Below are 27,724 nucleotides of genomic sequence, written 5' to 3'. Positions count from 1 at the left end.
AAAGATCTGCGCAAGCAAGTACTTTTAACTTTTGTCTCCATTGCTTTCTCTTATATGACTTCATATGTGAGTAGAAGCTGCTAATTAACCTCCTAATAAGTTGCTTAAACGTAGGGTAAATGCACGCTATTTTGGAGCACAGAAGAAAAGCATGGAAAGAGAAGGGTAATCTGTAGACCCACATCCAACAATGCTTGTTACTTCCTGCTGCAGTACTAGCTAGAAAGAAGTCGCAGCCTCCTGTAGCAATTACTCTTGTGAGTATGTGTGTGCGGAAATTATAATGTGCTACGATGATGGCTTTGGTTGAAAGGAGGAGCGTCAAAAGATGCTACTAGCTTCATAGCCTTCTCTCTCTCTCTGTCTCTCTCTCTCTCTCTCTCTCTCTCTCTCTCTCTCTCTCTCAAACAGTGGCCAGAGACAAACTGCAGACAAAGCTTCGAGCTGCTTCTGGAACCTGCGAACTGTTTGTAAAAGATGCTACTAGCTTCATCTCTCTCTCTCCCTCTCTCTCTCTCTCTCTCTCTCTCTCTCTCTCTCTCTCTCTCTCTCTCTCTCTCAAACAGTGGCCAGAGACAAACCTGCAGACAAAGCTTCGAGCTGCTTCTAGAACCTGCGAACTGTTTGTAAAAGATGCTACTAGCTTCATCTCTCTCTCTCTCTCTCTCTCTCTCTCTCTCAAACAGTGGCCAGAGACAAACATGCAGACAAAGCTCCGAGCTGCTTCTGGGAACCTGTGAACTGCTTGTGGAGAAGATCGAATTGCTGTTGAGAGCACGCAGAATGCTTTTTTTATTTTATTCACTTGGCAGTTGGTAGCTTTTGACGGCGTAGTTTTTTTTAGAGCTTTTCATCGCAGTGGTTTCTTTTAAATAGAGTAGCCACGTGGGTTAATGAGAGCGCAATGCTGTGATATTGCCTTCTACGCTAACGAAGGAACAAGTAAAACATGTTTTAATGAGCACACGCCAATGAATGGATTGACAACAAAATATTTCTCAAAAGTTTGATCAACAAACATATGAACAACACATGCCTCTCTTAGCACTTGACAGGCAAGAAAAACTAAATGAATAAACAAAAGTGAAGATGAATTCCTATTGTTTAAATGAATGTGCAAGGCAAATCGAAGTGCAGTTGTGTTCGTGTTCTCGGGTCAAAGCATACATTCATCCTCCCACACTTTCATCCATACATTCAAAGTCTCTTCATTTTTCCTTTCAATATCTTGCACAATAAGTTAGTTGAACAATAGATTCTTGTAGCATATTCAAAGTCCAATCATTACCAAACATAAAGACGTGAGCACACAACACATCTTGGTTTGATAATATTTCTTCAAAAATAGAGGATCGATTTATAAATAGATGACATTGACTTCAAACTTGTCTTTGAATGAAACTCATATTATCTCAAGGGATACAAAATGTAGATCATTTAATTTGAAGGCCTTGTACGGATAGAGAGGGTATTGTGCAAAATGAAGAGCAAAATGTAGATCATTTGGTTTGAAGGCCTTGTAAGGATAGAGAGGGTATTGTGCAAAATGAAGAGCAAAATGAGGGGCACTTAAGCTTTAGGCCTATAGCTTGTTGCATAACCTTGCTTGTTAATGGAGAATGTATCAAATTTCTTAAGATTAAGAAGTGTGCACTTTATATCAACAAGGTAACTAACATATAACTGCAAGAAATTGTGAGAAAGTCGAAGCACCTCATCGGCCAGTTTACCATGCAGCACAATAGAAATTGGTTTTCTGTCTCTATCTATCACACGAGATTGGACAATAGGGTCCCACACCTCAACGACTTTGTTACATGCAAGGCAATAAGGATTAGAGCTTTGACGGCTAACTTGATTTCTCTTGCAATTGCCACAACTATACTCAATACCAAGACTGTTTACATTGACCACTTCGAGAGTGCCAAACACCTGGGCACAACCAAAGAATAATAGCAGTGAGAGCTTGGAAGCAAACACAAATGTGCTAAGAACTAATGCTCACCTTATTTCCAAACCCCAAGAGTGCAAGCTGCTCAGCATGAATATCTTTAAAGTGTGCTATCAAGCTCTCGGGCAAAGGGCACACGATAGAGTAGTCCACAACAGAGAGTGTGTTAGAAAATTGCTTGTAAACATCGATATTGTGGGCTACACATGCATAAAATCCATGTTCTCAAACTTCATTCACCATGCGATGATAATCAGGCCTTCTAGATGGGACAAACACAAGCTACAACGAAAGATATTAGGCAAGATCAATAGCTTGCTGACACTTCAACACAAGAAAACTCACACTTGCTCTATCGATAAATTATGGTCCATCTACGACAATCAACAAAGAAGAGCTAGTGCCATCACTCGTCGCTATATTTTCAACTTGCACAATTGTGAATGCAATTGTTGGCACAATATCCCCCAAGGAAGACTCTCGATCAACTAAGTGCTTTATCTTGTGCTCAAGGAGCATCAACAAACCACATTCGAACAGTTCAACGACAATAAAGGTAGTAGCATCAACATAGAGAGCATAAGGAGAAGTGCCTCCATCATTTGCATTTCTTTTCCTAACGGTCGCACCCCCAATGCGTGCAAAATCATTTACTTCAAAACGCTCAACAAATTGAGAAATGTATCTCTCACTAACAACAAAGGTGACAATGTGATTAGATGGTCTATCGATCAAATCAGCTTTCAAGAACCGATTGTATGTCGCCTTTTGAACCTTGTAAGTTCCATATTGGCCAATATCTTCTTCTCAAAAGCAAACCGAGAATGAACAACCTTAGAAAGCTCAGAAATAAGCAACAACGACAATGGCTTAACTAAGGCAAGTTGCGAGCTAAAGATTTCAGCAAAGGGTTCTCCTTTCACAAAATCTTGCACAATTGTCTCACCACCTTCAAAGGCACAATTCAAATTTTTAGCGCCTCTATTGGAGAGCACAACTACGCTAGCTTTCCCTTGACCTGCATGAAGATAAAATTTGGAACTTTCGAAACTTTACACCCACAAATCAACCAAAAATAAGAACTACACCTACAAATCAACCAAAAGGTTTACCTCTAACATAAGATAATTCTTTTTTGCTAGGATTTGAGGGAGAATGCTTTTTTAGCTTGGATTTAGGACTGAGAAACTTGGAAGGTGATACACTTGTTGGCGACCCATCGGTAGCTTCCAGCAAAGCCTTAGAATTTGCAAGTGACATTGGGGAGGAAAATTCCTCAACCTTCTTGTTCGTTTTGCAAATGTCAGCTATGTTTTCATTCGCCAAAGACTCTTTTTCTACATCCAAACAAACAGAAGTAAGATTTAAGGGATTCAAAGACAAGGAAGCAAAGTTAAGAGCAAAAATGTGAACCATTCATCATAGAATCCATGAGGAAGCTTCAATTCTAACTCCTAGATGGAATAGATCCAACAAAATATCTCCATAGATATCGAGTGGAAACCACCCAATAATATAGCACTCAAATGGTATAAATAAGAGATGTTAGGGCTAAATGTTCTTAGTGGCAAGCAGAAAAACTATGGGTAGCGACCAAGAATGCACATAGAAAATGACACGCTGAAGACAACTATTCCTATCTAGAACAGGTGCTAGTATAAAAGTATGTGAAGGTTGTAAGCAACACTTGCGAGCCCAATACAATTCTCTCTTTTTTCCATACATAGTGCTTTCAAGTTGAACAAAACTATTGTTGAGGTCAAAACGTTAAACCCCATTGAGACACGGCTTGTATCACTTCGTATCCCATTTTTGCAGATAAGAGAGCTCAATTATGAGGGGCAATATGGTTTGCATGGGAATGTCGTGAATGTTATGGCATATTTGTCTAGGATTCAAAGAATTTTGCCCCAGTTTGAGGACAAGCATGCAACAATCTTAGTCAAGGCAAAACGAAAACTAGACTTTGATCATGCATATCTTAGTGGGGTAATTCGTCCATTCCATGTGCTTCAAGCTTTAGCATCATTGATTTAAAGTCCATTGTATATTGAACACAACGTTTCAATAAATGAATCTTGGGCTTCCACTGTCCAAATAGTGCATGATGTTGTGTTGCATGAAGAAAATGAGTTTGTAGAAAATGCAACTAATCATAGCGATACACTTGTGCATGGAATCTAATGCATGCAACTAATCATTGTGATACACTTGTGCATGCCCAACTTGCCAAGGCTAAATATTAGAAGGTTGCTTAGTGGGAACTTAAACACAAAGATACGATTTGCATTGGACATTGAGAATTTTCTTCAAGGTCATGAAAATCATAATTGTCAAGGTTTTAGGCTCTATATGGGTTCACCTTCAAAAGGGAAAATTGCAAGGGAACGAGTTGCATGCGACTGACGTCCAAGGAATTACCAATATTGAGCAGTCGCTCCAATCACAACTTGGCTATCGCAATTTTGAAACCCTACGCACATCATGTGATTACAAAGCCAAGCTTAAGCGCAATGTCTTCGCAATGATTCATAGTTGAAACAACCCACATTCTTTGTTACGATATGTGTGCAAAGCAAAGGTGGAAACCTCTACATAAATGTCTTGCACTACTCAACCCACACAAATAAAAAAAAGTGATTTCCAGTCTATTTCTGCTTTCATTTGCTCTTTAGTGAATTCTGACCCTATCACAACAGCTCGCTACTATGTTCATAGGTTCAAATATTTGAAGAAAGAGCTCAAGTGCAACTCTAGTATACTTGGTGAAATCGTTGACTTCTTTTTTGTGACTAAATTTCAATAGAGAGGAAGCTATCATGATCACGGGTAGCTTTGGATCATAAATGCACCAGAGTTTGGTATGGCTGAAGATAGAGATGTTATCACCTGATGCGTACATCTCCACTGACAAAGATGAATTGGTGGTTGAGCTAAAAAATGTTCAGACCCATTCACACCACAAGACATGCAAAAGCAACAGAAAAGCTTGCCGGTTTGGATTTCCTTGTCCACCTATTAGAAAAACAGTCATACTGCATCCAATTGAGGCAAGTGAATGGAGAAAGAATATACTTCTTGCAAACAAAAAGAAACTCGATAAAGAACTTGTAAGCCTTGGACATGTACCAACATTGAGCTTCGATGAATGGTTGATGAACTCTTTATCTATGAATGAGAAATCATATCTTGAGGCTCTTTCATCAACATTCACAGAACCTACACTTTTGCTTAAACGACATCCAAAGGACATCTATACAAATAATTTCATTGTGCACCTTATGGGATCCAAGAAATCTTAGCCCAACAAGTAGCATATATTGCACTCTCCTTGCCATTGCATAACGCTAGCAGAGAATTTGTTTTCATTAATGCAGATTTCCAATCTCAAAGAACATTGCTACTAAAAAGACGGGCCACTTTAGAGACACTTGATCCTGATGACACACAATTTTTCTTTGATGATCTTTTCACTGAATACACCAAAAGAGCATCACATTTAACGCACCTATGCTTGTCCAAATTTGCAAGCCAATTTGGCATTTCACAAGGTACACAGCAAGCAAAAAAAGCCTCGTGTGATTAGGTATGCGAATTTTAGTAGAGAGCTTGATGCTGAGAGATATTATCATGAGCTTTGCTTGCTCTTTCTCCCTTTCACATGCAATGAGATTGAGTTTGGCGCATGTGTGATAACATGGAGAGATAAGTTTGAGTCCAACATTGGCAAAATATCTTAAAATAAAAAAAAGTTCACAAAACTTGAGATATTGGCAAGTAGCAAGCAACATTCTTTGTCTAATTCTTCTGCAGGAAAAAGTCATCAAGAGGCATTCAATTATGAACTCGGCCTTGACTTGCCAACCTCACAACTCAAATACTGCAACACCATCAAGACTTCATGGAATCCCAAATGAGGAGTATCATGCACTTGTGATGAGCTTAAACATAGAACAAAGACACCTTTATGATGACATCATGACCAAAACAAGAATACAGTAAGACATTCCCATCCACCTTTTTTAACGGCTGGTGTTGGTACTGGGAAGACATTCACACTATGTGCCATTGTCCAAGGTTTGGTTCGACACGAAAACACAATCATTGCAAGTGACATTGAGCTCCCAACGACACTGCTAATGGATTACACAAGCAAAGCGGCCTATAATTTCGATAGCACGACCATTTATTCAATTTTGCGGCTTCCATTGATGCTCAATGTGACAACATTGCTCTCTCCAATGAGACCCTAAGTAATCTCTCAAATGTATATGAATCTCAATCTACTTGTTTATTATGAGGTGTCTTTGATAGGAAATAGATTGCTTTAGATTATAAACACACGACTTTGAGCTATCAAGCATAATCACACTCAACCATTTGGTGGGCTAGACATATTTTTTTATGGGGATCTTTTCCTGTGCGTGATCATTGGATATTCAATGACCCAAACAACACACTTGATATTTTTACGCCTTCATTTTGGAACTCTCACATAAAGTGTTGCGAGCTCATGACCCCCATCCACCAATCAAAGAAAGTATTCATAGAGAACTCGAATTGAATCAGACTGGCACTTGTGATGAGCTTAAGCATAGAACAAAGACACCTTTACGATGACATCATGACCAAAAAAAGAATACGGTAAGACAATCCCATCCACCTTTTTTTAACGGTCGATGCTGGTACTGGGAAGACATTCACACTACGTGCCATTGTCCAAGGTTTGGTTCGACACTACAACACATTCATTGCAAGTGATATTGAGCTCCCAACAACACTGCTAATGGCTTACACAGGCAAAGCGGCCTATAATTTTGATAGCACGACCATTCATTCAGTTTTGTGGTTTTCATTGATGCTCAATGACAACATTTCTCTCTCCAATGGGACCCTAAGTAAGCTCTCACAAATGTATATGAATCTCAAGCTAATTTTTTTTTATGAGGCATCTTTGATAGGAAATAGAATGCTTTAGATTATAAACACAAGACTGCGAGCTATCAAGCATAATCACACTCAACCATTTGGTGGGTTAGACGTATTTTTTTGCGAGGATTTTTGCCACCAGGCAAGTCCTGTGCATGATTGGTGGATATTCAGTGACCCAAACAACACACTTGATATTTCAATGCCTTCATTTTGGAACTCTCACATGAAGTGTTGTGAGCTCATGACACCCATGCACCAATCAAACAAAGTATGCATAGAGTACTCGAATCGAATCAGACTGGAACTTGTGATGGCTTAAACATAGAAAAAAGACAGCTTTACGATGACATCATGACCAAAAAAAGAATATGGTAAGACATTCCCATCCACCTTTTTTTTAACGGTCGGTGCTGGTACTGGGAAGACATTCACACTACGTGCATTGTCCAAGGTTTGGTTTGACACTACAACATATTCATTGCAAGTGACATTGAGCTCCCAACGACACTGCTAATGGCTTACACATGCAAAGTGGCCTATAATTTTGGTAGCACAACCATTCATTCAGTGTTGCAGCTTCCATTGATGCTCAATAACAACATTGCTCTCTCCAATGGGAACCTAAGTAAACTCTCACAAATGTATATAAATCTCAAGCTAATTGGCTTTTATGAGGCGTCTTTGATAGGAAATAAATTGCTTTAGATTATAAGCACACGACTTTGAGCTATCAAGCATAATCACACTCAACCATTTCGTGGGCTAGATGTATTTTTTAACGGGGATCTTTGCCAAGCAAGCCCTGTGCGTGATCGCTGGATATTCAGTGACCCAAACAACACACTTGATATTTTGGCAGCTTCATTTTGGAACTCTCACATAAATTGTTGCGAGCTCATGACACCCATGCACCAATCAAAGAAAGTATTCATAGAGAACTTGAATCGAATCAGACTGGCACGACATACCAAGGATGACTTGTCATTCATCAACACCACACCCACAAACAAGAGTTTCGACACTATGACAACTACCCATCTTTTTTTCACCAACACATTGAAGAACGATCATAAACAAAAGGTTTTTGAGATGCTCCATACAAGTGGATATGTCATCAAGCCACGTGACAAACCACACAAGACATGCTCGAGAAACCTGCTCATTCCAAACAACTTACAACTCTGCAGGATTTGTCACAATTCTTGAGCTAAAGCCAGGGATGATAGTTGAAATATGATCTGGGAACATCAACATTTTCGATGGTCTTGTAAATGGGGCTGATGGAATTCTCAAAACAATAGATGACAATGGACATTCCCATGTGGCATGGATAGATTTCTTCGATAACAAAATTGGAGAGAAAAAAGAACTCAAAATCAACATCTACTCAATAGCCACATTGGACACCCATATCGGAGGCAACAAAAGAGTTCCGAGTCGGGAGAAATGAACTCAACATAGTCTCTAGGAAGTAACTTCCAATACAGCCTACCAATGCACGACAATCCATAGATCACAAGGTATAACCGTGACTTATCTAGCATTTGACCCTATTGGCATACGAGCCCATGGCTTGGCCTACACTTCATTATCACTTATCAAGGACCCTACAAATTTTCAGATTCTAAGCCCGATTCTCAACACCCACATTCACATCGACGCTGTAGTACTGTCGAACGTCTTCGAACGACTGTAAAATGGCAACACTTAAATGAGTAACTCAATCTTCTAGAGGCTATTCATTACATAATTCAATCATTGAATGTGGTTTCCATCCAAAAACATAGTCGATCACATAAAAAATGATCTCAACTTCACCTCATCAACAATCTTTTGTTGGCAAGAAACAAAACAACAAAACGAAAGAAACTTGCTTGGACCAAACTTTCAACACATATACCATCACAATGGGTATGGTTTATCAATGCATCACAAAACTTGCATTAAGTTGGACAAGAAATCTTTTTTGTCATCCACATTGTGAATGTCTACAAATCACCCAAGGCATCGATACAATCATTGCTTTCACAATTGAAAAACTTGCTACAAGCCATCAATGGCAACATTTTAAGCATTATCATTGAGGACTTCAACGTCCACATTGATCAAACAAACAACCAATACAAAAAATTGCATGGATTTTTTCACAAAAACAAATACACTCTACAATTCAGTAGGCAACAACTATTTACAATTCAATCCTTGACCATATTTGGGTGAGAAACTCAAAACCGAATTCTGTGAGCGCCACAAGATTTTGCTTTTGGTTTGATCACTCATCAAAATACATAAACAAACACCCCCCCCCCCCCCCCCCCCCCCCCCCCCCCCCCCCTCTCCCTAAAATCCATTATAGCTAAACATAAACTTCTCGACAAACGTCCACGATAGGGCAAACGCTGATTACAAGAAATGTACAAGATTCTCATCGAAAATTATAAATAATAAATATAAATATAGAAAACCTTCTGAATGAAAAGAAGGGCAAACCTGCGCCTATATCGTAAGATTTGTTTGGGCTCTGACGCCATGATTCGACCCCGGGTGTCAATGGAGCTGGACGATCACGTGATGGCTAGCATGACAGTGGGCGCTTCGTTTCGTGATTTCGTAAGCTCTCTCTCTCTCTCTCTCTCTCTCTCTCGTTTGCGAGGGGGCTATTGATGGCCTGTTTCCACGCCCGTATCGGGCAGTGATGGCGATATTCATGATGAAGCTCTTATCTTTTGGCTGACAACCATGAGTCTAACTTGCACTTCCCTCTAAAGTTGAGTTTTGGCTTTTCCTAGGTTCATCTTATGTGCTGTATATACTATATGTAGATGAATGGGTTTATAAAACACACAGGGGAGAACGATGCACATGTAGAGGGACAGATAGATACGAGTGTGAGAGAGACTCTAGTGCAATACCTCAGGAGATCCAAAATGGGGTTTGAGACATGGCTAAGGGTCACCTTTATGTGTTTGGGTAGCTTAGGACAGGGTAAACAGGGTGGATAAAATGACTTGTTTATACAAATAAGCCATGCTTGGTTGGCCTCGTCGCAGCAATTTATGTAATCAAGGTATAAAAGGTTACTATTTTCTTTGTGAATAAGAGATTTATAAAGATAAACATAAGACATTTGCGATTCTAAAATTAGACTTTGAATAGTTCGGTAAATTAATATCTCTTTTCTATGTAAAAGTATGAGTATGGTTTATACATCAAGACAAAGCACCCACCTTATGTGTAATGTGTTCACTAGAGCAAGTTTGCAATTCAAAATCTCCCTTGGAGGAGCTACGAACATAAGCAGAATCCCAGATAAACTTTCAGCTAGGGAAATTTTGAAAAAAATATCAAAAAGTAGATAGGGTAAAGGGGCCAATAAAAAGCCGGGTCCCTGTTGAGGGACCCTGCTACCCCAATTTTAAAACCACCTTGCACCAATTTAAGGACACGAAGCGCCGGGTGGTAGAGTGGTTAGAGTGGGCGATGTTTCAATCTCCATCGTCAGATCACGAGATCAAACCTTGTTGGCAAAATGGCATATTACTCCTGTTGGGTTGTCTCGCTTCAAACCCCCAATTTTGTCACACTACAAATCTCCGGCAATGTCGTACGTCGTCTTTGTACTCCCGATCACTCTCAGATTTTTTCGACGTATAGATCTCATTTTCAGCTTCGTTTTGTGCTCCTCCACATGTAAAACAGTGCAATGTGCGCTTTGCAATCCTTACGCGGCTTAGTTGGCACCTTTACCCTAGTGAATAGACTAAGTGAGTGCACGATGAAGAGTGGGCACATTGTCTCTGTTTGTTACAAAATACGGAAGCGGTGCCATGCCCTATGTATTGCATATGCATGCAAATATAAAACGAATAATGAATATGAATTATAGTGGGTTTGTAGTTCCACACTTTTTTTTGCTCCCTTTGTTGCCAATCTGCATTAAACAGTGGCCGTTGAATTTAGAATGTTAGCCCTTGCTCTGTGAAACTTTGTTGAAATCAGCCGGTGAAGTGAGTAGCCATGCCCCTCTCAAGGATATCTAGCAATCCATGCAGTCAAAGCGACCACTTTCATGAACTTTCTAGTGAGAAAGTTCATGAAGAACTTGTTGCGCTTTCAAAAGTGCACCTTGGACATGATGGCCAACACATTTGTTATGTGCAGCGGAATTGAAATGGTGAAGATTGAGGTTTTACACTGCCACAAATCCTTTTCTCTCTTCCTTGCGTTAGTGATTCCTTTTAGCTTGAATGGCGGTTCCTTTTACCTTTCCTTGGAGAGAGAGAGAGAGAGAGAGAGAGAGAGAGAGAGAGAGAGAGAGAGAGAGAGAGAGAGAGACCCAATGGGGTCCCAACCAACCCTCTCAAGGGCCCACCACACTGTTGCGGATGTGGTATTTGCTTTTGATTGCGTAAATGGAATGTACACTCATGCAATACCTCAAGTGCAGACTCTACTGACTCGAATGGTGAATGTCACCTCGGTAACTCTTTAAGATGAAGCACCACTGGGGCTGATTTGATGCACCTTTGGATCCTTCTTGACGTGGGATTGCAGATGGCCACCAAGGGGTAGATCTTGGGTTGAATTGCGCTCCGGATGTGAGAGGAATGAAAAGCTGAAAATGTAGATCTTGATGATGCCGATGATGGACAACAATCGGAGCACTCGATATGGCAAGGGAATGGCCGGGGAGAGGCTCAATGAGCTACGGAAGGACCAGACCGCATTCGTGAGGGCTAACGCTTATAGATCCCGCACTTCTCCCGCTTGGAAGAGGGCCGAAAACTGAAAATGCTGGCTGATCTTCAGGGTTGAGCCAGCGCTAGGGTTGTATCTACAAAACGCTGGGGTTCTGTTGCCAAAACGCTGGTTTGTGATGGCTGAAAATGCTGGCTGTGAAATCTGCAAAAGGGTATGCTGATTTGCTCTCTTAGCGCTAGCTTCTTCAGTTAGGCCAGATTGATGGGTCACTTGCTCCCTTTATGGGTGAGGTTTTTGATTTATAAATTAACTAAGGCTTAGGTAGGGCAAAACCTCTATCAAATTCCTACAAATAAATCATTAAAATGATTTATAAATAAGTTTGACCAGGGGGTTAGTTTCTAGAAATTGTCACACATCTACCCACCCAAGAATCCAATTGAATGGCTTGTTGGATTCCTCTTCCTTAAAACTACATGCACGTCATGCCAGATGCCCACTGTAGTGTAATAACATCCGTCAAAATGCGTGTACAAACCATTTATGCAAGAGGGTTCCAAAACTGGAAAACCTAATCTAATGAACTTGTTTTGACATGCAGGTCCTGCAAACAGGCTTGCTGATACTAATCCTCCTCGGATTCTAGACACTCCTATCTAGGAAGAAGTGGAAAACTGGCTGGAAGTCAATGAAGCCTATCCACGTGGCACATAGAGCCATGTGCACGTGACAACATTGTGAAGCACATTGTGGATTTTTAAAATCCCCTAGCTAAAAATGTCATCATGAAATTGCTTTCCAAGTCGATGGCCTTGCTGCCTTTGTTTCCCAAAAGGTCAAGGTGACGTCCTTATGTTGAAGCAAACCATTAAACAGTCCTATGAAGAGTCAGAACGGTGGACAAGCACATTTGAGAATGTCCGCATTGCAAGCCAACCTACTTGGCAGGCATTGGTATTGTGAGTAGAGAGTTGAACCTAAAAGATTTGCAAGAAGGATTTCATGTGCATAGATGTTTGCACATCTGTGTTGAGTCCTAATTCACTGCGATTGGGACAAAGATGTGAATGTGATCCTAGTGCATCAATAGTTCTATCTGGATGAGATGACTGGATATTGATCTCTGAATATCAAAGTTCTGAAAGGATGAGATGGCTTGATAGTGATCTTGATGCATCAACAGTTCTGGAGTTAGATGAGATGACTACATTAGTTGTTTGTATTTGACTGCTCAATGTAAAGCGAGCTAGATGAGATGACTATATTGATTGTTTGTATTTGACTGCTCAATGTAAACTATGTGGATGTAGATTGTTGTCCGAAATCAAGTGCGGATTAGGGATATGTGCAAAAGCATACCTTGTGAATGTATTGTCTTGTGGGGGATGGTCATTGGCATCTCTGCATGGAAGGAGCGTGTATTGAAGATTTGGTTTTATGCCTGTCTTGCATGCCTAATCAAGTTCTTTTACCGTGGCTCTCGAGTTTGTATATATGACTACGGCCTTAATGGAATAAAGAAATATTGGTGATGGGTCCAAAGTTAAGGAGCCAGTGGAACTCCACCACTCCGCGTCTCTTTTCTACTGTGTGGTGTTCTCTCTTTCAAGGTCAAGTGTTTGCTGTTTCGGTTCAGTTTGGTATTGTTGCAGTGTTTCTACTGCTTCGCCAGTGGCTTGCCAGTTACACTGAAACTATAATTGAAATAATGAAAAAAAGTAGATTGAAACTGCATCTATCAGTGGATTGAAGAAACATATTATAAGTGCAACTGGATTGAACTGAGGAGCACAACTGAGATACAGAGTAATGATCAGGGTTACGATTGCATAAACAGACAGATGACAGCTATAGTCTAGGCAAGCAAATTGGTCTGCTCCTTGGCATTCTCTGCAGCATTCCCGTCCATCTGTCATCTGTTAGTTACCTCCGACAGTCTTCTTAAGAGACTGTAGCAGCCTTCTCCACCTGTCCAAGTGGCTAACAATGCATCTGCCTTCTATGGAGTGTTTAACACATGTCTGACGTGCTTGACAAATGTTTTTGATACTTAACTTTTAAATTGCTAAAAGATTAGTGATGTTTACTTGCTCTGATGCGGGTATGCATGTCTTTTTGAAAGTGAAGGGTTGCCAGGACTCAGAAATGGTTTTTTGCAGACCTGTAAAATCAACTCTTTGGACTTTCATGAAACAGATGAGGTCCTTGTTACTGCAAGTGATGATGAGTCTATACGACTTTATGACACTGGGAACGCTGGGTACTAATTATATGAGGCCCATTTTCAAGTCTGGTTTAAGTTTGAGAATGGTGCTGAAGTAACCTTTGAGTTTGATGTGAGTATGCAGATTTCTGAAAATGATATATAGCAAGAAATATGGTGTTGATCAAATATGCTTCACACACAGAAAAGGTTGTGTCCTTTATGCTTCAAAAAATGGATGGGATGGTGAGTAGGCCTTACTCTGTTAGCAATACCGATTTTGATGATGGTTATTTGTACTCACATTATTGAATGTGTATGTGAAGGTAGAATCACTGCGGTATCTTTCCCTTTTTGACAACAAGTATATTTGCTACTTCAAAGGCCACAGAGACAGGTCTTTTCTGGCAATGCCAATTTAGATTATTTATGATTCAATTTCCTGGATTAAAAAAAAACATTGCTTCTTTTAATGGTGCACTGTTATGAATATCTAATCTCTTTTGTAAGGATAACACCTCTTGATTGATTCACAAGATCAGAAAGAAATTGAGCATTTGCACAAAGAAGCTAACTTGAGAAGATTAATTGCACAAGAGAGGCTAAAGAGGTGAATTTGTGTCACTTTGTGGATTATTTATAGATGCTCTCTGTGAATAAGATTTGGCTTCCTTTCGACCAGCCATAGCTTTTAGGTAGAGCTTTTAAGTAGATACGCTAAGCGTTTGAGAAGAAATAAGCTTTCATGTTTATACACTTGAGAGTTTTTGTTGTTCATGAATTTTCATTGCACAAGAGAGGCTAAAGAGGTGAATTTGTGTCACTTTGTGGATTATGATAGATGCTCTCTTCGAATAAGATTTGGCTTCCTTTGGACCAGCCACAGCTTTTAGGTAGAGCTTTTAAGTAGGTACCCCTCTTCGTCTTCCTCCCCTTTCTTCCTTTAAAAAAAAATGTAGTTTAGTCCTGGCTTCTTATGGTTCAGTCTGTCCACACCTCTAGATCCCTAAGAGAAAGTCACTATGCAGACCTAGGCATTAATATATGCTCGTGTGCATGTGTACTTCTTTTTTTTTGGGGGGGGCGGGGTGTGTGTGTGTGTGTTGGAGCATATGTGTGTACCTCACTGACAATTTTGATTGTTTTTATAGTTTTCATGTTATTCAAAATGTTTCAAAAATCTCTCAAAGAGTTAAGAATTCAAAGATGCTCCAGAAAGAAAACTGGAGCTTGTACGTGGCAACTGAAAGAATAGACCGAAATAGACTTTTAGCACTTCATAACAATTGAATTGAAAGAGAGAGAATCCATGTGAGAGACACAGAGTGGCGGAGTCCCACTCCTAGAAGGCACTAGCCCCCTACCGTGGCGCACCTTTCGGTATTTCTTTGTATTGCTTCCACAAGTACAAGCTTTGGGAATGCTGCTCTGCTTCTCCACACGGCAGAATGCTAGAGAGAGAGCCCACACAACATATTTAAAGGGCTCGGGCCTATCCAAAAGCGTTTCACATGAAAAGCGTAGTTCTAAAGCATAAAGCACCCTGCTTTATTTCAGGGTTTAGGCCCCTTGGCCAATGATCTGTAAGAAAAAATAATGAAATAGCGTGGAGATTGTTGACGTGGTAGACAAGATGATTTCCATAAATTGCGTTGATGTGGCAGGCTGAACGGATGTCTGTGTTCTGCACTGCTTTTCACACTACACTAATAGCCACCAGCGCTAGAGACGACGCTTTTGGAACTTTTAGCTTTTCATGTACTGCTTTTAGGCCCGGAGCCTTTATAAGAAACTACCAGGCCTCTCTCTCTCAGATTGTGTCACGAGATCGGGTCACCACGTACTGTCACAGACGGAGCGCATAGCAATATAAAATATACTCGGATAAATAAAATTTATCACTTAATATTGAAGCTAGAGGATATAGAGAGATAGAGTGAGAAGATCGACACAGTATTGTGGACCAGAAGATGGGTTGGTCCCCCCCTTAAAGAGAATCCTTTATTAGGGAGAATCTTTTTTTACAAGCACAAGAACCGGAGAAAACCTCTCCGTTCTAATTCTCTGACTCGATGGTCGTTCCTTCCCGTAAGGGAAATCCGAGAGACGAGTTGTCAATCCTTTTTCCGTCTGTACTAGGAGTCGAGACACCACAGACAATTTTCTAATTCCGTTCTCGGAATTCCCAACGTAAGCCGAAGCCTTCCCGCTTCTCCTTGGCGATAAAGTACCTGCAAACACACACACAAACATGCGACAACAATTCGTATGGCGAATCCACAATAGATACCTGTCGCTCTTGCGTGAGAAAAGCGGCTTCCGTACTTCGCAGTCTCGCGATCTCTTGCGTCTTCTGGTGGCAGAGTCTTCTCTTGCTGGCGCTGGCAACTCCTCTGAGTGAGGGCATGTGGTGCTTTTATAGCTCCTTGGCCACATCAGAAATAGTTGAGCAGAAGCTGGCCGCGTAGAGATCGCGGCGGTTTTTTTTTTGCCGCTGTTCTATCCGAAATAGGGAGAGAGAATTCGCTGGCTGGTTTTGTTGCTTTATTTTCTAAGTGTTTGTCCACTTATTAAGTGGGCGGTCGACATCTTTTAAAATTGGTCTGAACCTGCCCAAAAACTCAATAAAACCTTATAAGTTAAAAACAATGCCTTTCACAGCACTTCCCAGGCGTCCCTGTATGCAACCACATGCACAAATGCAATGCAGACATAGATTCCTCGCGGGAAAGCATCTGCTCTTCCCGGAAAACTCGTTAAAATATTCCGCTTTTTAAGAAAAGCTTCTTAGAACCCATCTTTATTCTTGTGCTTGCGTCTTTACGCGTATTCCTCTTTTCCAGTTTGGATTTCCTCTCGACTATGGATATCCCCTTTCTGATGCACCCGTCACCCACCTTGTGACGCATCAGGAATACCCATCACCTAGTCCTTTCCTACCGAACTTACGGTACAATCCCCTTCACGATGCTCTATGTCACCCATCCTATGACGCATCAGAGATGTCCATTCCCGGATGGTCGGATACTTCTTACTGATGCTCCCTGTCACCCTCCGTTGTGACGCGTGGCCTTACAGATATTCTTGTTCTCAGTGCTCTCGTCATTACTTTAAATGACACACTAGGAATACTCTGTACTCGGATGTCTCTGGTGAGAAAAACCCTCTCACTTAAAATTCCAATAATTCATTTAGAATTATTTTCTTGGTGTTCCAAGCGAGAAAACCCTCTCACTTGTAAATCCAATAATTCATTCAGAATTATTTTTCTGTCAAATAAAGCCAATTTAGCAACATCCCTCTCATTTATAAACAGTTGTCCTCAACTGTAGAGGTCCAATTGAACTGCCGGGGAGAAACCGGAAAGATTCCAAATCTTGCTCAATGGTGAGTTGAGCTGGTCCTTTCTCAAAAGAGAACTTAAAAATTAAATTAAACAGAAATTCAAAAATTCAATAATTCAATACTTACCTTACCGGTTTATGTCCTTCCTCTAGTACCTCGAGGATATCCTTCACCAATCATCAAACTTACGAGCCCTGTAAGAACTCGTCATTCGCGTCTTTCCAACAGATCGGAAGTTTCCTCATTCGAGAATCTGTTAACTCAATTCCACCTTCTCAATCCCGAGAAGAATAATCCTCCTAGAAATCAATCTAGGTATCTGTCGTTGCACATAATCCTGCGTTGTTAGTCTAGAGGGTATTAAACCTCTTGTGTCCTCCCACATAGGGAATGCCCAAGTCATAGAGCATTAGTCTCGATGTCTTTCTTTCACAAAGAGTTTGCGATCACCTTAAAGAAGGTTCTTTTCTGGGCCATCGCTCAACGTAGGTGGACGGTTCCAATCCGAAGATTCCTTGTGCACGGCGGCACTTCTTTCCAATCTTTTTCTCTTGTGAGTTATTACCACTAGCAGTGTTTTCCACTACTTGCTTTGACTCGCTCGTGTTCCTATTGGGCAAACCGATCCCAATCTTCTTGGATGCCTTCCACAAAGCGTAGAGAAAAAAAATTGTTGGAAAATTCAGCCTTGAATTGAATCCAAGTCTTGTTGTAAGTTCCTGTAGAGCTTTGGTATACCACCAAGTACTTGCAATCCCCCTTGAGGTGTTTGGTCACATGCCTCACCTTCGACGCTTCTGAGAAATTGCCATTTGCAAAAGGCAACCTCAAACTGTCGAATAAAAGCGATAGCTTTCAGGACATCTTCCCTTCCGTCAAATGTATCAAACTTGACCGGAATGTTCAGAGGTCTAAAGACCTTCATATCCTTCCCGAAATAACGGGATTTTATGGCTATGGTTCTGGATTGATGTTTATGGATATTTTTAGGATTCTAAGGATCTTGAGCATTCCGCCCCTCGGATTCTCTAGGTTCTCGAGCATCATGCTCTTATCGCCTTCTCAGAGAATCCAAAGTCTTGTGTCGGCTTCTTGCAGAGAGAAAAAAATTTCCCAACTCTGCGAGCTTTTTCCTGCAGGACTTAGGTTTCCGCCTGCTTACTTCTCTCTTGGCTTGTCATGGCTTCTTCCCGTATCTTCCCAGAGTCGTCCTTCTTTACAGAGAAAGAGAGGAGACCATGCTCTGATACCACTGTCAGAGACGGGAGCACATAGCAATATAAAATATACTCGGATAAATAAAATTTATCACTTAATATTGAAGCCAGAGGATATAGAGAGAAATAGATAGAGAGATAGTGTAAGGTGCAGCGGAATGAATGTTTGCGCTTTGCTCAAGATGAGTGCTCCGAACTGTGCTCAAGGTTCCTTTTGTTCTTATGGAAGGGAGAGCCTTCCGTTCTTAATGAGAGAGTGCAATGGACACAAACAAAGTGAATGGACACTGTGCGTGAAAGTGTATGAAACTGAGAGATAGAGAGAGAAGAGAAATACGACACCAGAGAGGTTGTATAACCCTCCTCCGAAGGCCCCACTCTCGTTGGCGAGAGTGGTCTACTATTGATTGCACAAACCGGTACAAAGTGGATGCATGTGACTGATGCAAGTCTAGGCTAGATTGATGACGACGACGGGGATGGCGAGACCGATCTAAGGGCTGAAAACTGACGCTTTTGTACCGCTGTCCAAAAACGCTGCTGGCTGAAATCTGTCGCAGATTTTCTGCTGTCTCAAAAACGCTAATGGCTGAAATTGTCTGGCACCAAAAACGTTGATGTGGGCTGGTCTTTGCGGGCTCAAATTTGTTGGTCTTTAGGGGTTCAAAGGCTGAAATCTGCTGGTTCCTTATCTGCTGAAAACGCCATGCAAATGGAGCGCGATTTGGGGATTCTGGGAACGCTAGGGGCTGAGGGAGTCTTTGCTGAGAAGTCTTGATGAAAAATGCCAATGCTAGTGAGGCTATGGCGACGCTGATGCCTGCTGAAAACGCTAGGGGAAGGTCTTCTTACTTGGAGGAGAAAACACCACCAAGGGAGGTTCTTGTTGAGAAGTTACCTGTTGAGCGATGGTACTCCTGCTGCCTCTTCTGCCAATTAGTGCTAGCCTAGGTTTGCTTATATACAAACTTACTCAATTTGCCCTACCTACTTTCCAACAAAAGTCACTTAAAAATAATAAGTGAAAAATGTCAAAAATAGAGAAAATAGGCTAAATGCACTGGAAAATTCCCCTGAAGGATTCTGATGGATTGTGATGGGAATGCTTATGATCATGTTGTGTGCAACCAGAGGATATGCATCTACACTAAGTGTCTGGGCATGCACGGTCTGCGAACAGACTCACAGAAGTGCCAGAACGCTTGCTAATCTAGACTGACTGGACTGACGGAACCCTTGTTATGAAGTAGCTTGTCCACGGACACATAGGGTTGGATGTGTCACGTGACACCTCCTCTTTTTTTTTTTTTTTTGGCCGTTGTTCTACTCGAAATAGAGAGAGAGAATTCGTTGGCTGGTTTTGTTGCTTTATTTTCTAAGTGGCTGCCCACTTATTAAGTGGGTGGTCGGCATCTTTTAAAATTGGTATGAACTTGCCCAAAAACTCAATAAAACCTAATAAATTAAAAACAATGCCTTTCACAGCACTTCCCAGGCATCCTTGGATGCAACCACATGCACAAATGCAATGCAGACATAGATTCCTCGCAAGAAAGCGTCCGCTCTTTCCGGAAAACTCGTTAAAATATTCCGCTTTTTAAGAAAAGCTTCTTAGAACCCATCTTTATTCTTGTGTTTGCGTCTTTACGCGTATTCCTCTTTTCCAGTTTGGATTTCCTCTCGACTATGGATATCCCCTTTCCGATGCACTTGTCACCTACCTTGTGACGCATCGGGAATACCCATCACCTAGTCCTTTCCTACTGAACTTACGGTACAATCCCCTTCACGATGCTCTATGTCACCCATCCTATGACGCATCTGAGATGTCCGTTCCTGGATGGTCGGATACTTCTTTTTGATGCTCCCTGTCACCCATCCGTTGTGACGCATCAGAAGTACCTGTTCTTGGTGGCCTTACAGATATTCTCGTTCTCAGTGCTCCCGTCATTACTTTGAATGGCAACACACTAGGAATACTCTGTACTCGGATGTCTCCAGTGAGAAAAACCCTCTCGTTTAAAATTCCAATAATTCTAGAATTATTTTCTTGGTGTTCCAAGCGAGAAAACCCTCTCATTATAAATCCAATAATTCATTCAGAATTATTTTTCAGTCAAATAAAGCAATTCCAACGGAAAAGAAGAGACTGAATAGACTTTTAGCACTTCAATAACAACTGAACTAAAAGAGATGCACGACACACGAGACGAGGAGTGGCGGAATTCCACCCCAAGAGAGCACTGGCCCCAAACCTTGGCGTCCCTTATGGTATTTCTTTATATTGCTTGAACAAGGTACAACGTTGGTACTCCATCCTCTGCACCTTCATACTGAAGCGTGCCAGAGAATGAGCCCTTGGCTCATATTTAAAGGCCCTTGGCCATAAAAGCAGTTACATGAAAAGCTTTCAAACTCAAAAGCATCTGATCCCAAAAATTGGCTTAAAAAGCTGCCACGTCAGTCGCGCAAAATGCAGAAATCCGTATCGTTTGCGACGTGGTACTGTCAGCGCAAATTGCGTGCGTCCGTACTATTGCCACGTCATCATCTTCTACGCTTGTGTGTGTGTTGGTCTCGTTTTATTTTCATGGCATTAGGTCCCCTGGGCCCCATCGGACGGGGTCTCGTAAGTTGGTGGGAACTCGTCTTTTAAAATAGGCCTATCGACAAGACTTTGCAAGTCGGTAAAACTTCTTTTGCTGCTGGTTCTTCTTAGGGTTTAGGCCCCTCGATTGGGATTTGGCTCCGTTCTTTAGTGGCTTGACTTGTTAGCAATTTGTGACATTGGCTTGGGAGCACTGAGGAGAGAGGACCCTCGGACTTTATGCTTTGCTTAGAATTAATATAAAAATAAATACTGAAAGGGGCGTTGGACTTTGGGGCCAATACCTCTGGGCACGGAACTACACCGGGATATGTTATCTCTTTCTTAACTGTGATAAGTTTTGTTAAGTGATTTTAAGTATTCTCTCATGTGTCGTGCCAGATTCCTGACTTGGGGTGCCCAAGTCTGTTATAGTGGTATCAAAGCGCATTCGATTTTTCTTCTACGGAGAATCCGATCCTTGCTACCGCGACACACATGGATACAGTCGACGAATCTTGCAAGGAGCAAACGGTTGCACCTGACCACTCAGGTTCGGGTGAAAACATGGAAGATTCGAATGGACAATGCCCACCTTTTGTCGACTCAAGAGAAGAATATGGGCCATTCCCACCTACGGAATATGAACGAATGGAGATGCAACGTCACAGCAGGTTGATGCTTGTGCTCGGCAAATGCTGGAGTATTCAAAAGATCCCTAGTATGTGAAATTTTTGACCAAACACCCGATTGATGAAGTGCATTCTCGTTGGCGCACGACCATCGACTCACCTCTGAAGCCAGCTTTGAAGAAAACACCTGCTCCGTGGGTGTACATAGAAGATGAACCCGACGAAGTAGTAGAAAGGTGAGTCAACCGGCTCTTGAAGTCTAAGAAGCAATCGAAGAGACACGGTCGAGCAACAGACTACCCTGGCTACTTGGGTCATAAGTCTACTTTTGCAAATGCACGAAAGACAAGGAAGCGCGTCCGCTTTGAGGGTGTTTCCAGCTCATCCTCATCCTCTTCTGATAGTCCCGACAGCTCTTCCTCCTCTGATTCCAGTGATGAGGACACAAAGAGCAGAAATGGCAAGAACAAGAAGAAGGCTAAGAAGAGCAGATTCCACCGAAGATCTCGGAAATATTCAGACAGTTCTTTGGACTCATCCTTTTCTGAGAGTTCGAACTCCGATGAGCAGATGTTTTAAAATTTACTCTAAGAGGAAGCACTTTTACAGAGCCAACCAATATGACTTTCTTGAGGACAAGAGCAAGAAGACCAACGATTTCAAGGAAGGTGGGCAAGCCCTGAAGTTTGATACTTTTTCGGGCTTTCGAGATACTCATAAGGCCCTCGCCGTTATTCAAGAGTTTGACATAGCTTACTCTAGAGGGTGCTATTCAGAGCACTCCAAGGTTAGGAGGGTAGCATCTTATCTGAAGGGAAACGCACCCAAGACTGTGGGCATGATGGAATTTAGACTATTGTGGATAGGTTCAACGAACCAGCTCATTTTGCACATGTGAAGAACACAGTAAAGGCCGATCATTCGGCAAAGCTATTTGTCTTGCACATCGTTTGATCGCATGGGATGCTAAGTCTATTGTGTCAGATAGAGACCCCCAATTTACTGAGAGAGAGAGAGAGAGAGAGAGAGAGAGAGAGAGAGAGAGAGAGAGAGAGAGAGAGAGAGAATGACATGAAATGTAATATTAACGTCTTCAAAAGGCCAAAATGACCTATGAGACCAAAAGGTTACATGTGGTGAATCTAATACCAGGTCTGGGTACAAAGAGTACAAAGAATTGAAAAGAAAATAGTGGGTAGGGTGGGGTGAAAGCTGATGCAAGGGGAATACAAAGGGTGAGCTGATACAATGGAGCTCTCTGACAGTCGAGGCATCATATACATATACATCTGAGAGAGAGAGAGAGAGAGAGAGAGAGAGAGAGAGAGAGAGAGAGAGAGAGAGAGAGATGTCCATTACCGCCTAGGCAGTAGGCCAGCCGATTAAACTCCCCCCTTTGTACCTTGTCAAAGATCTCAACAAAATCCAGGTCAAAATCCTAATGATGCATTGATGTTCCAGTGAGTCAAACATGAATAACTGCTAAGAGCTCCTTTTCATAAATATGTGCAACCCTCTTTGGCTTTGACAACATCCGACTCTCATAAGCTATGACATGGCCCTCTTGCATTAAGACCGCTCCCAATCCGCTTCCACAAGCGTCACAATAAACCTCAAAAGATTTTTGCTAGTCTGGTAGCTTCAACGCTCGCCCGATCGCCAACTTCTGCTTGAGTCTCCCAAAAGCTGCAATCTATGAAGTCCTCAAGTGAATGGTACCCCTTTCGGAGTCGGGGTGTGCAAAGATGAAGCAATCACTGCAAACTGTCTGTACTATCTGAAGGATGTCCTGAACGCGGTCTTGTATACATCTCCAGGAGTGATCTTGATGTGATGATAGCCACTTTTAAGAGCGATCCTATTGAAACAAAAACCCTGCAATCTATTAAGTATATCATTGATCCTGGGTATTGAGACCTGTTCTTGATGGTAATTTTATTGAGAGCCTTGTAGTTGATACACATCCTCCAAGAACTGTCTTTCTTCTGTTCAAGTCCATGCAAATGAGTTTAGAGAGCACTGCAAGAATTTGATGTATTCTGTCTGCTTCATTGGAGAAGACCTCTGTGTGAAATCTTATATGTAAATGAATGGAAGGCTTGGGTACCGTTTTCTGTGTTTGGTGTTTGGAAAATTTTCCTTGAGTCAAATTTGTTAAAAGGACACGGTCTTTAGAATTAGGGTGGGCTCACAGCCATTTTATAACTAACTTGTAAATTGCACTCCGATAGACTTAAAACGCGTCCATGAGCCTTCCTCATGGACGAAGAGGATGACACAAAAGAATGTAAGCTTAGGATCGAGTTTATTGAAACCAGTAGAAAGCAAAAATAGCGGGATGAAAATTGTTCAACATAATACAATCTTGAGCTTTGGAATTTTCTTCTCTGATTCACAATGCACATTGCAAACAACCAACTGGCGTCCAGGGATTATGCCAAGAATTTAGGGATTAATGAATAATCACTCCACTAGCCAGCTTATCATCTAAGTGTGTGCTTTTGGCTGTTGACCTGACATAATCTGCTGGTCTATCAAAAGGTGTTACACGTGACATGCACAGATCGTTCACAAAATCACATTTAAGCTGCCCTTGTGTCATTGGGGTTACATCTTTATTATTATTTCTATGGTCATGCAACAACTTGTATGGTGAATTCTTGGTCGTGTTAATTCTAAACTGCTATCTCTTAAAACATGATGCATATTGTAGGGTAGTGTCGCTATGCATGTGCCCAAGAAGTGAGACTGCCTTTTCAGGATCTCTTGACCACACTGTGCGAGTTTGGGATTTACGAAGTAATGTTTGTCAGGTATGTACATTATTCTAAAAGGTTGTGGAAATTTTGAAGGTTCTGGCAACAATCTGGTTGCATTTGTGTGTAGGGAATGCTCCGTGTACAAGGCAGGCCTTCTGTTGCTTGTGATAAGCAAGGTCTAATTTTTGCTGTAACTTCAAATTGGGGGACAGTTAAGCTTTTCGACTTGCGACAGTTTGAGAAGGTACAACAATTTGCTGGCCTGTTCTCTGAAGGAAAGGTTCTGATATGTGGTTTGTAGCAGGGTCCATTCGAGACGTTTGAAATTGATGTCAATTATCAGGAGATTCGTGGCATGAAGTTCAGCAATGATGGAAAATTGCTGCTTTTGTCAACAAGTAGTCAGATTTTTGTTCTTGATGCATTCGAGGGTGTCAAGGTAACGTTCTTGAGCAATTTGCGTTCTATTTCGTATAACCAACAGATATCTTCTGACTTCTCTCATGGCCATAGCTGCATGAGTATTTTGTGGAGCCTGACCCTGATGGCGCAGCAATAGAGGCTTGCTTCAGCCCAGATGGACAATACATTTTATCAGGTTCAAATTATTCAACAGCTTTCAATCACCTTTTGCTCAACTCTTAAATAAGACGTAGGAGCTTATTGGTGGGGGACTCTGTTAGCAACCGGATTTGGTAGGAGAAAATGGGTTTTTATGCTTCTTTTGCTTTTGTTGCCCAGGTTCTGGAGATGCAACCTTGCATGCATGGAACACTTTCACTGGTCAAGAGGTGGGTATTGCACGTGCTATGCTCAGGCAAGGAGTTGCAACATTGCTTATTTGGGTCTATCTTCGTGAACAGGTTGCAACCTGGATGAGTCAGGATGGGGTGCCAGCGGTGGTGAAATGGGCTCCGCAGCGCTTAATGTTTGCAACTGCCTCTACATCCTTGTCTTTTCATATCCCAGACTTCAGATTACTTGGACCGTCTTTTGCGCCAAGCTCATATATGCATGACGATCACCCACCTGGTTGATGGTATTTGTTAACATGCCTTTGTGCTTCTAGTGAGATGTTTATTGGCGTGTGAGTCTAGTGATTGAAGATGCTTTACCTTTCCTTAGGGCATGGACAAGTGTACATTAATTGGCAATGGCCCTAGAATGGGCGTGTAGATACGTATCTTCTCTCATAGCAATGTCACTAGCACTCACTCTTCTGACCAAGATGGCCTTCTTAGTTTTTCTGGAGCAACCGAGCAAAGGAAAGCAGCAGGTGTAAAAGCCTTACATACTTTCTGGGTGTAGAGTAGCTACACCAAAAGACTGCATCTTCTTTTGCTGTTTAGTTGGAAAACATGAGGACATGGACAAGAGTTTTGTGCTCAATAAATGGGCTAGAGGAGTCTAAAATTAAGCATTGTGATTAACAATTGTGGCGTTCCCCTATGTGCATTATGTTTTTTGTGACTCCTTTGAGTGAAAGGGAGAATCGTCAACATATCTTCAATTGTAAGTGAAGGCTTCAAATTTGCCCACTGGTGCTCTTATCTCCTACCCTTTTCCTCCACTTTCGTCGTCATGTGCATATGCCTCTCTTGTCCACCTGCTCCCAACTTACTAATGGAAGTGGGATCTACGTCGCGAAACTTGGCCTCGAAAGTCGAGATGCATCATCACCATTATATACTTGTGGCTTTACTCTTATGGTTTGAGTTTACCTTTCCTTGCAATTGTTTAATATAGGCATTTTTGTATGCTCTATTTCAAATAGACCGTTCGTCTTAAGCAAGGATGTGGGTTCGATTCACACAGCTGAATAGAATTTACCTCATACACGGTCACGAGATGTAGCCACACTCAACTTCTTTTATGGATTCATTCTTTTGCATTGTTATGCTTACCACAAACATATCATCAAGGAATTGGAAGCTTGTGTAATGGAAATGGCTTATGAACATTGAGAATAGCAGAATTAAGAGAACTGTAGTGAGCATTTATATGAGACTATTTTGAGAAAATAGAGGTTGAACTTGATCAAAGGTAGCAATATAGCCATTATACTTGATTAACTTGGCATGAACAATACTTTGCAAGAGAGAATTAGAGAACTTGACAATAGTTGAGGATCGGATTTATGTGGAGCTGGTCCCTCCTCCAAAAGGCATTTGTATTATAATTTCTCCCATAAAAGGAGACTTGGTACAAAACAAGCTTTGTGTTCCTTGAGACCTTTGATGGTGCAATGAAGATAGAGAGTTTCATGTGCCACAATCATGTTTGTAACTTAGCTAAATAGATCTAGCAGGGAATGAGGGTAGGGAAGAGGAAGAAGAAGCATTCTTACGAGAAAGAAATAGTTTCTCACTTATCATCACTCTTGTTGCTTAGCGTAGCATAATAGCATAGTAATGCTGATGAAGAAGATGACAAGTTTAAGCATTGAAGCATGGCTCTTGGTTGGATTTGCATTCCATAGCAAAGAGTGTTGGTGGTGTAAGCTCTCACTTCTCAACAAGCTTGGAGAAGGAGATGAAGTTCTACAACTTAGCACTTCACACAATGAGAGAGTGTGTGAGTGTGTGGAAGAGAGTATACCTCTTAAGCGAGCCTCCAAGCTGCTTGGGTCGACCCCCTCTTTTAGCCCTTGATTGAAGCTCATTGGCCCTCTCAAGCCTAACCAATCAAGCGTCCTCCTTTCCTCTTTGAGAGAGAGGACGCTTAAATAATTAATTTAATTAGCTAAATTCTCATTAGACCTCTCTAAGGGTTGGTTAATAGGCTTTAGGGTACACTCTGGGGGCAACTTTGGTTAGGGCCTTGACATGTGTTATATGTCTCTTTGAGCAAGGGGTGTCCCTTGGGTGAGGTGAGGGTCATCAACCTAATCCCCTACTTGTAGGGCTCGCCCCCTCCTTTGTAGGCATGACTTTGACTTTCTACCCCCAAGCACCTTGACCCCCAACTAGCTTAAGTACTTTAGTCATCATGCATAGGTTTAGCAAGAGCATGGTCTCTCTCTCTCTCTCTCTCTCTCTCTCTCTCTCTCTCTCTCATGCCCCTAGCTTCAAGGGCACGCCCTCTCCTTGTAGGGATTTGCTTTGACTTCAAGCACATGCCTAGCTTGACCAAGCACCTTAGTCATCAAGCATCTCAAGCATAGGTCTAGCTTAACCTAAGGTCTAAGAACTTTTACACTAACCTTTGGAGGTCTTTAACAAAGCTAAGCCTAAGGTCTTTTGAGCTCCATTGTGCTCACATTTTTTTTCAGTAGACTATCTCCTTTTGAGCCCTTGTTGAGATGAAACCATCTCCTTTTGGCCTTGTGCTGAGCTTGGTCTAAAAACACATATCTATATTCTAGCTATTGTTTCCTATTTATCTTTCCATATTAAAT

General features: G+C 41.6%; 1 protein-coding gene and 1 pseudogene across 2 annotated transcripts; one reads left to right on the top strand and one right to left on the bottom strand.

Annotated features, from left to right (window-relative positions):
* Positions 1-1,569: 1,569 nt before the first annotated feature.
* Positions 1,570-2,194, bottom strand: LOC147430036 (uncharacterized; annotated as a pseudogene).
* A 7,148-nt stretch (positions 2,195-9,342) lies between these two features.
* On the top strand, positions 9,343-25,865 carry LOC147430035 (protein ANTHESIS PROMOTING FACTOR 1-like). 2 transcript variants are annotated; one of them, XM_086496228.1, is made up of 11 exons: positions 9,343-9,493; positions 13,744-13,844; positions 13,933-14,033; positions 14,118-14,184; positions 24,282-24,381; positions 24,455-24,571; positions 24,632-24,766; positions 24,841-24,925; positions 25,069-25,118; positions 25,191-25,366; positions 25,453-25,865. In XM_086496228.1, the coding sequence occupies exons 1-10, from the start codon at positions 9,356-9,358 to the stop codon at positions 25,362-25,364; spliced, it is 1,068 nt and encodes a 355-aa protein (XP_086352354.1). In that variant the 5' UTR covers positions 9,343-9,355; the 3' UTR covers positions 25,365-25,366; positions 25,453-25,865. The 2 variants fall into 2 exon arrangements, with proteins under 2 accessions (XP_086352354.1, XP_086352353.1); XM_086496227.1 differs by having other exon boundaries at positions 25,191-25,865.
* Positions 25,866-27,724: the final 1,859 nt, after the last annotated feature.

This window comes from Adiantum capillus-veneris, chromosome 22 (assembly GCF_014529385.1).
Source record: "Adiantum capillus-veneris isolate H3 chromosome 22, ASM1452938v2, whole genome shotgun sequence".
Classification (NCBI taxonomy): Eukaryota; Viridiplantae; Streptophyta; class Polypodiopsida; order Polypodiales; family Pteridaceae; genus Adiantum; species Adiantum capillus-veneris.
This window is presented reverse-complemented; position numbering and strand designations above follow the sequence as displayed.

Excerpts from the sequence above, each read along its gene's own strand:
- LOC147430035 (XM_086496228.1), top strand. The coding sequence starts at position 9,356 with ATGAAAAGAAGGGCAAACCTGCGCCTATATCGTAAGATTTGTTTGGGC. Across the intron at positions 13,845-13,932 it reads TATGACACTGGGAACGCTGG|ATTTCTGAAAATGATATATA; the intron begins GTACTAATTATA and ends GTGAGTATGCAG. Across the intron at positions 14,185-24,281 it reads TTCAAAGGCCACAGAGACAG|GGTAGTGTCGCTATGCATGT; the intron begins GTCTTTTCTGGC and ends TGCATATTGTAG.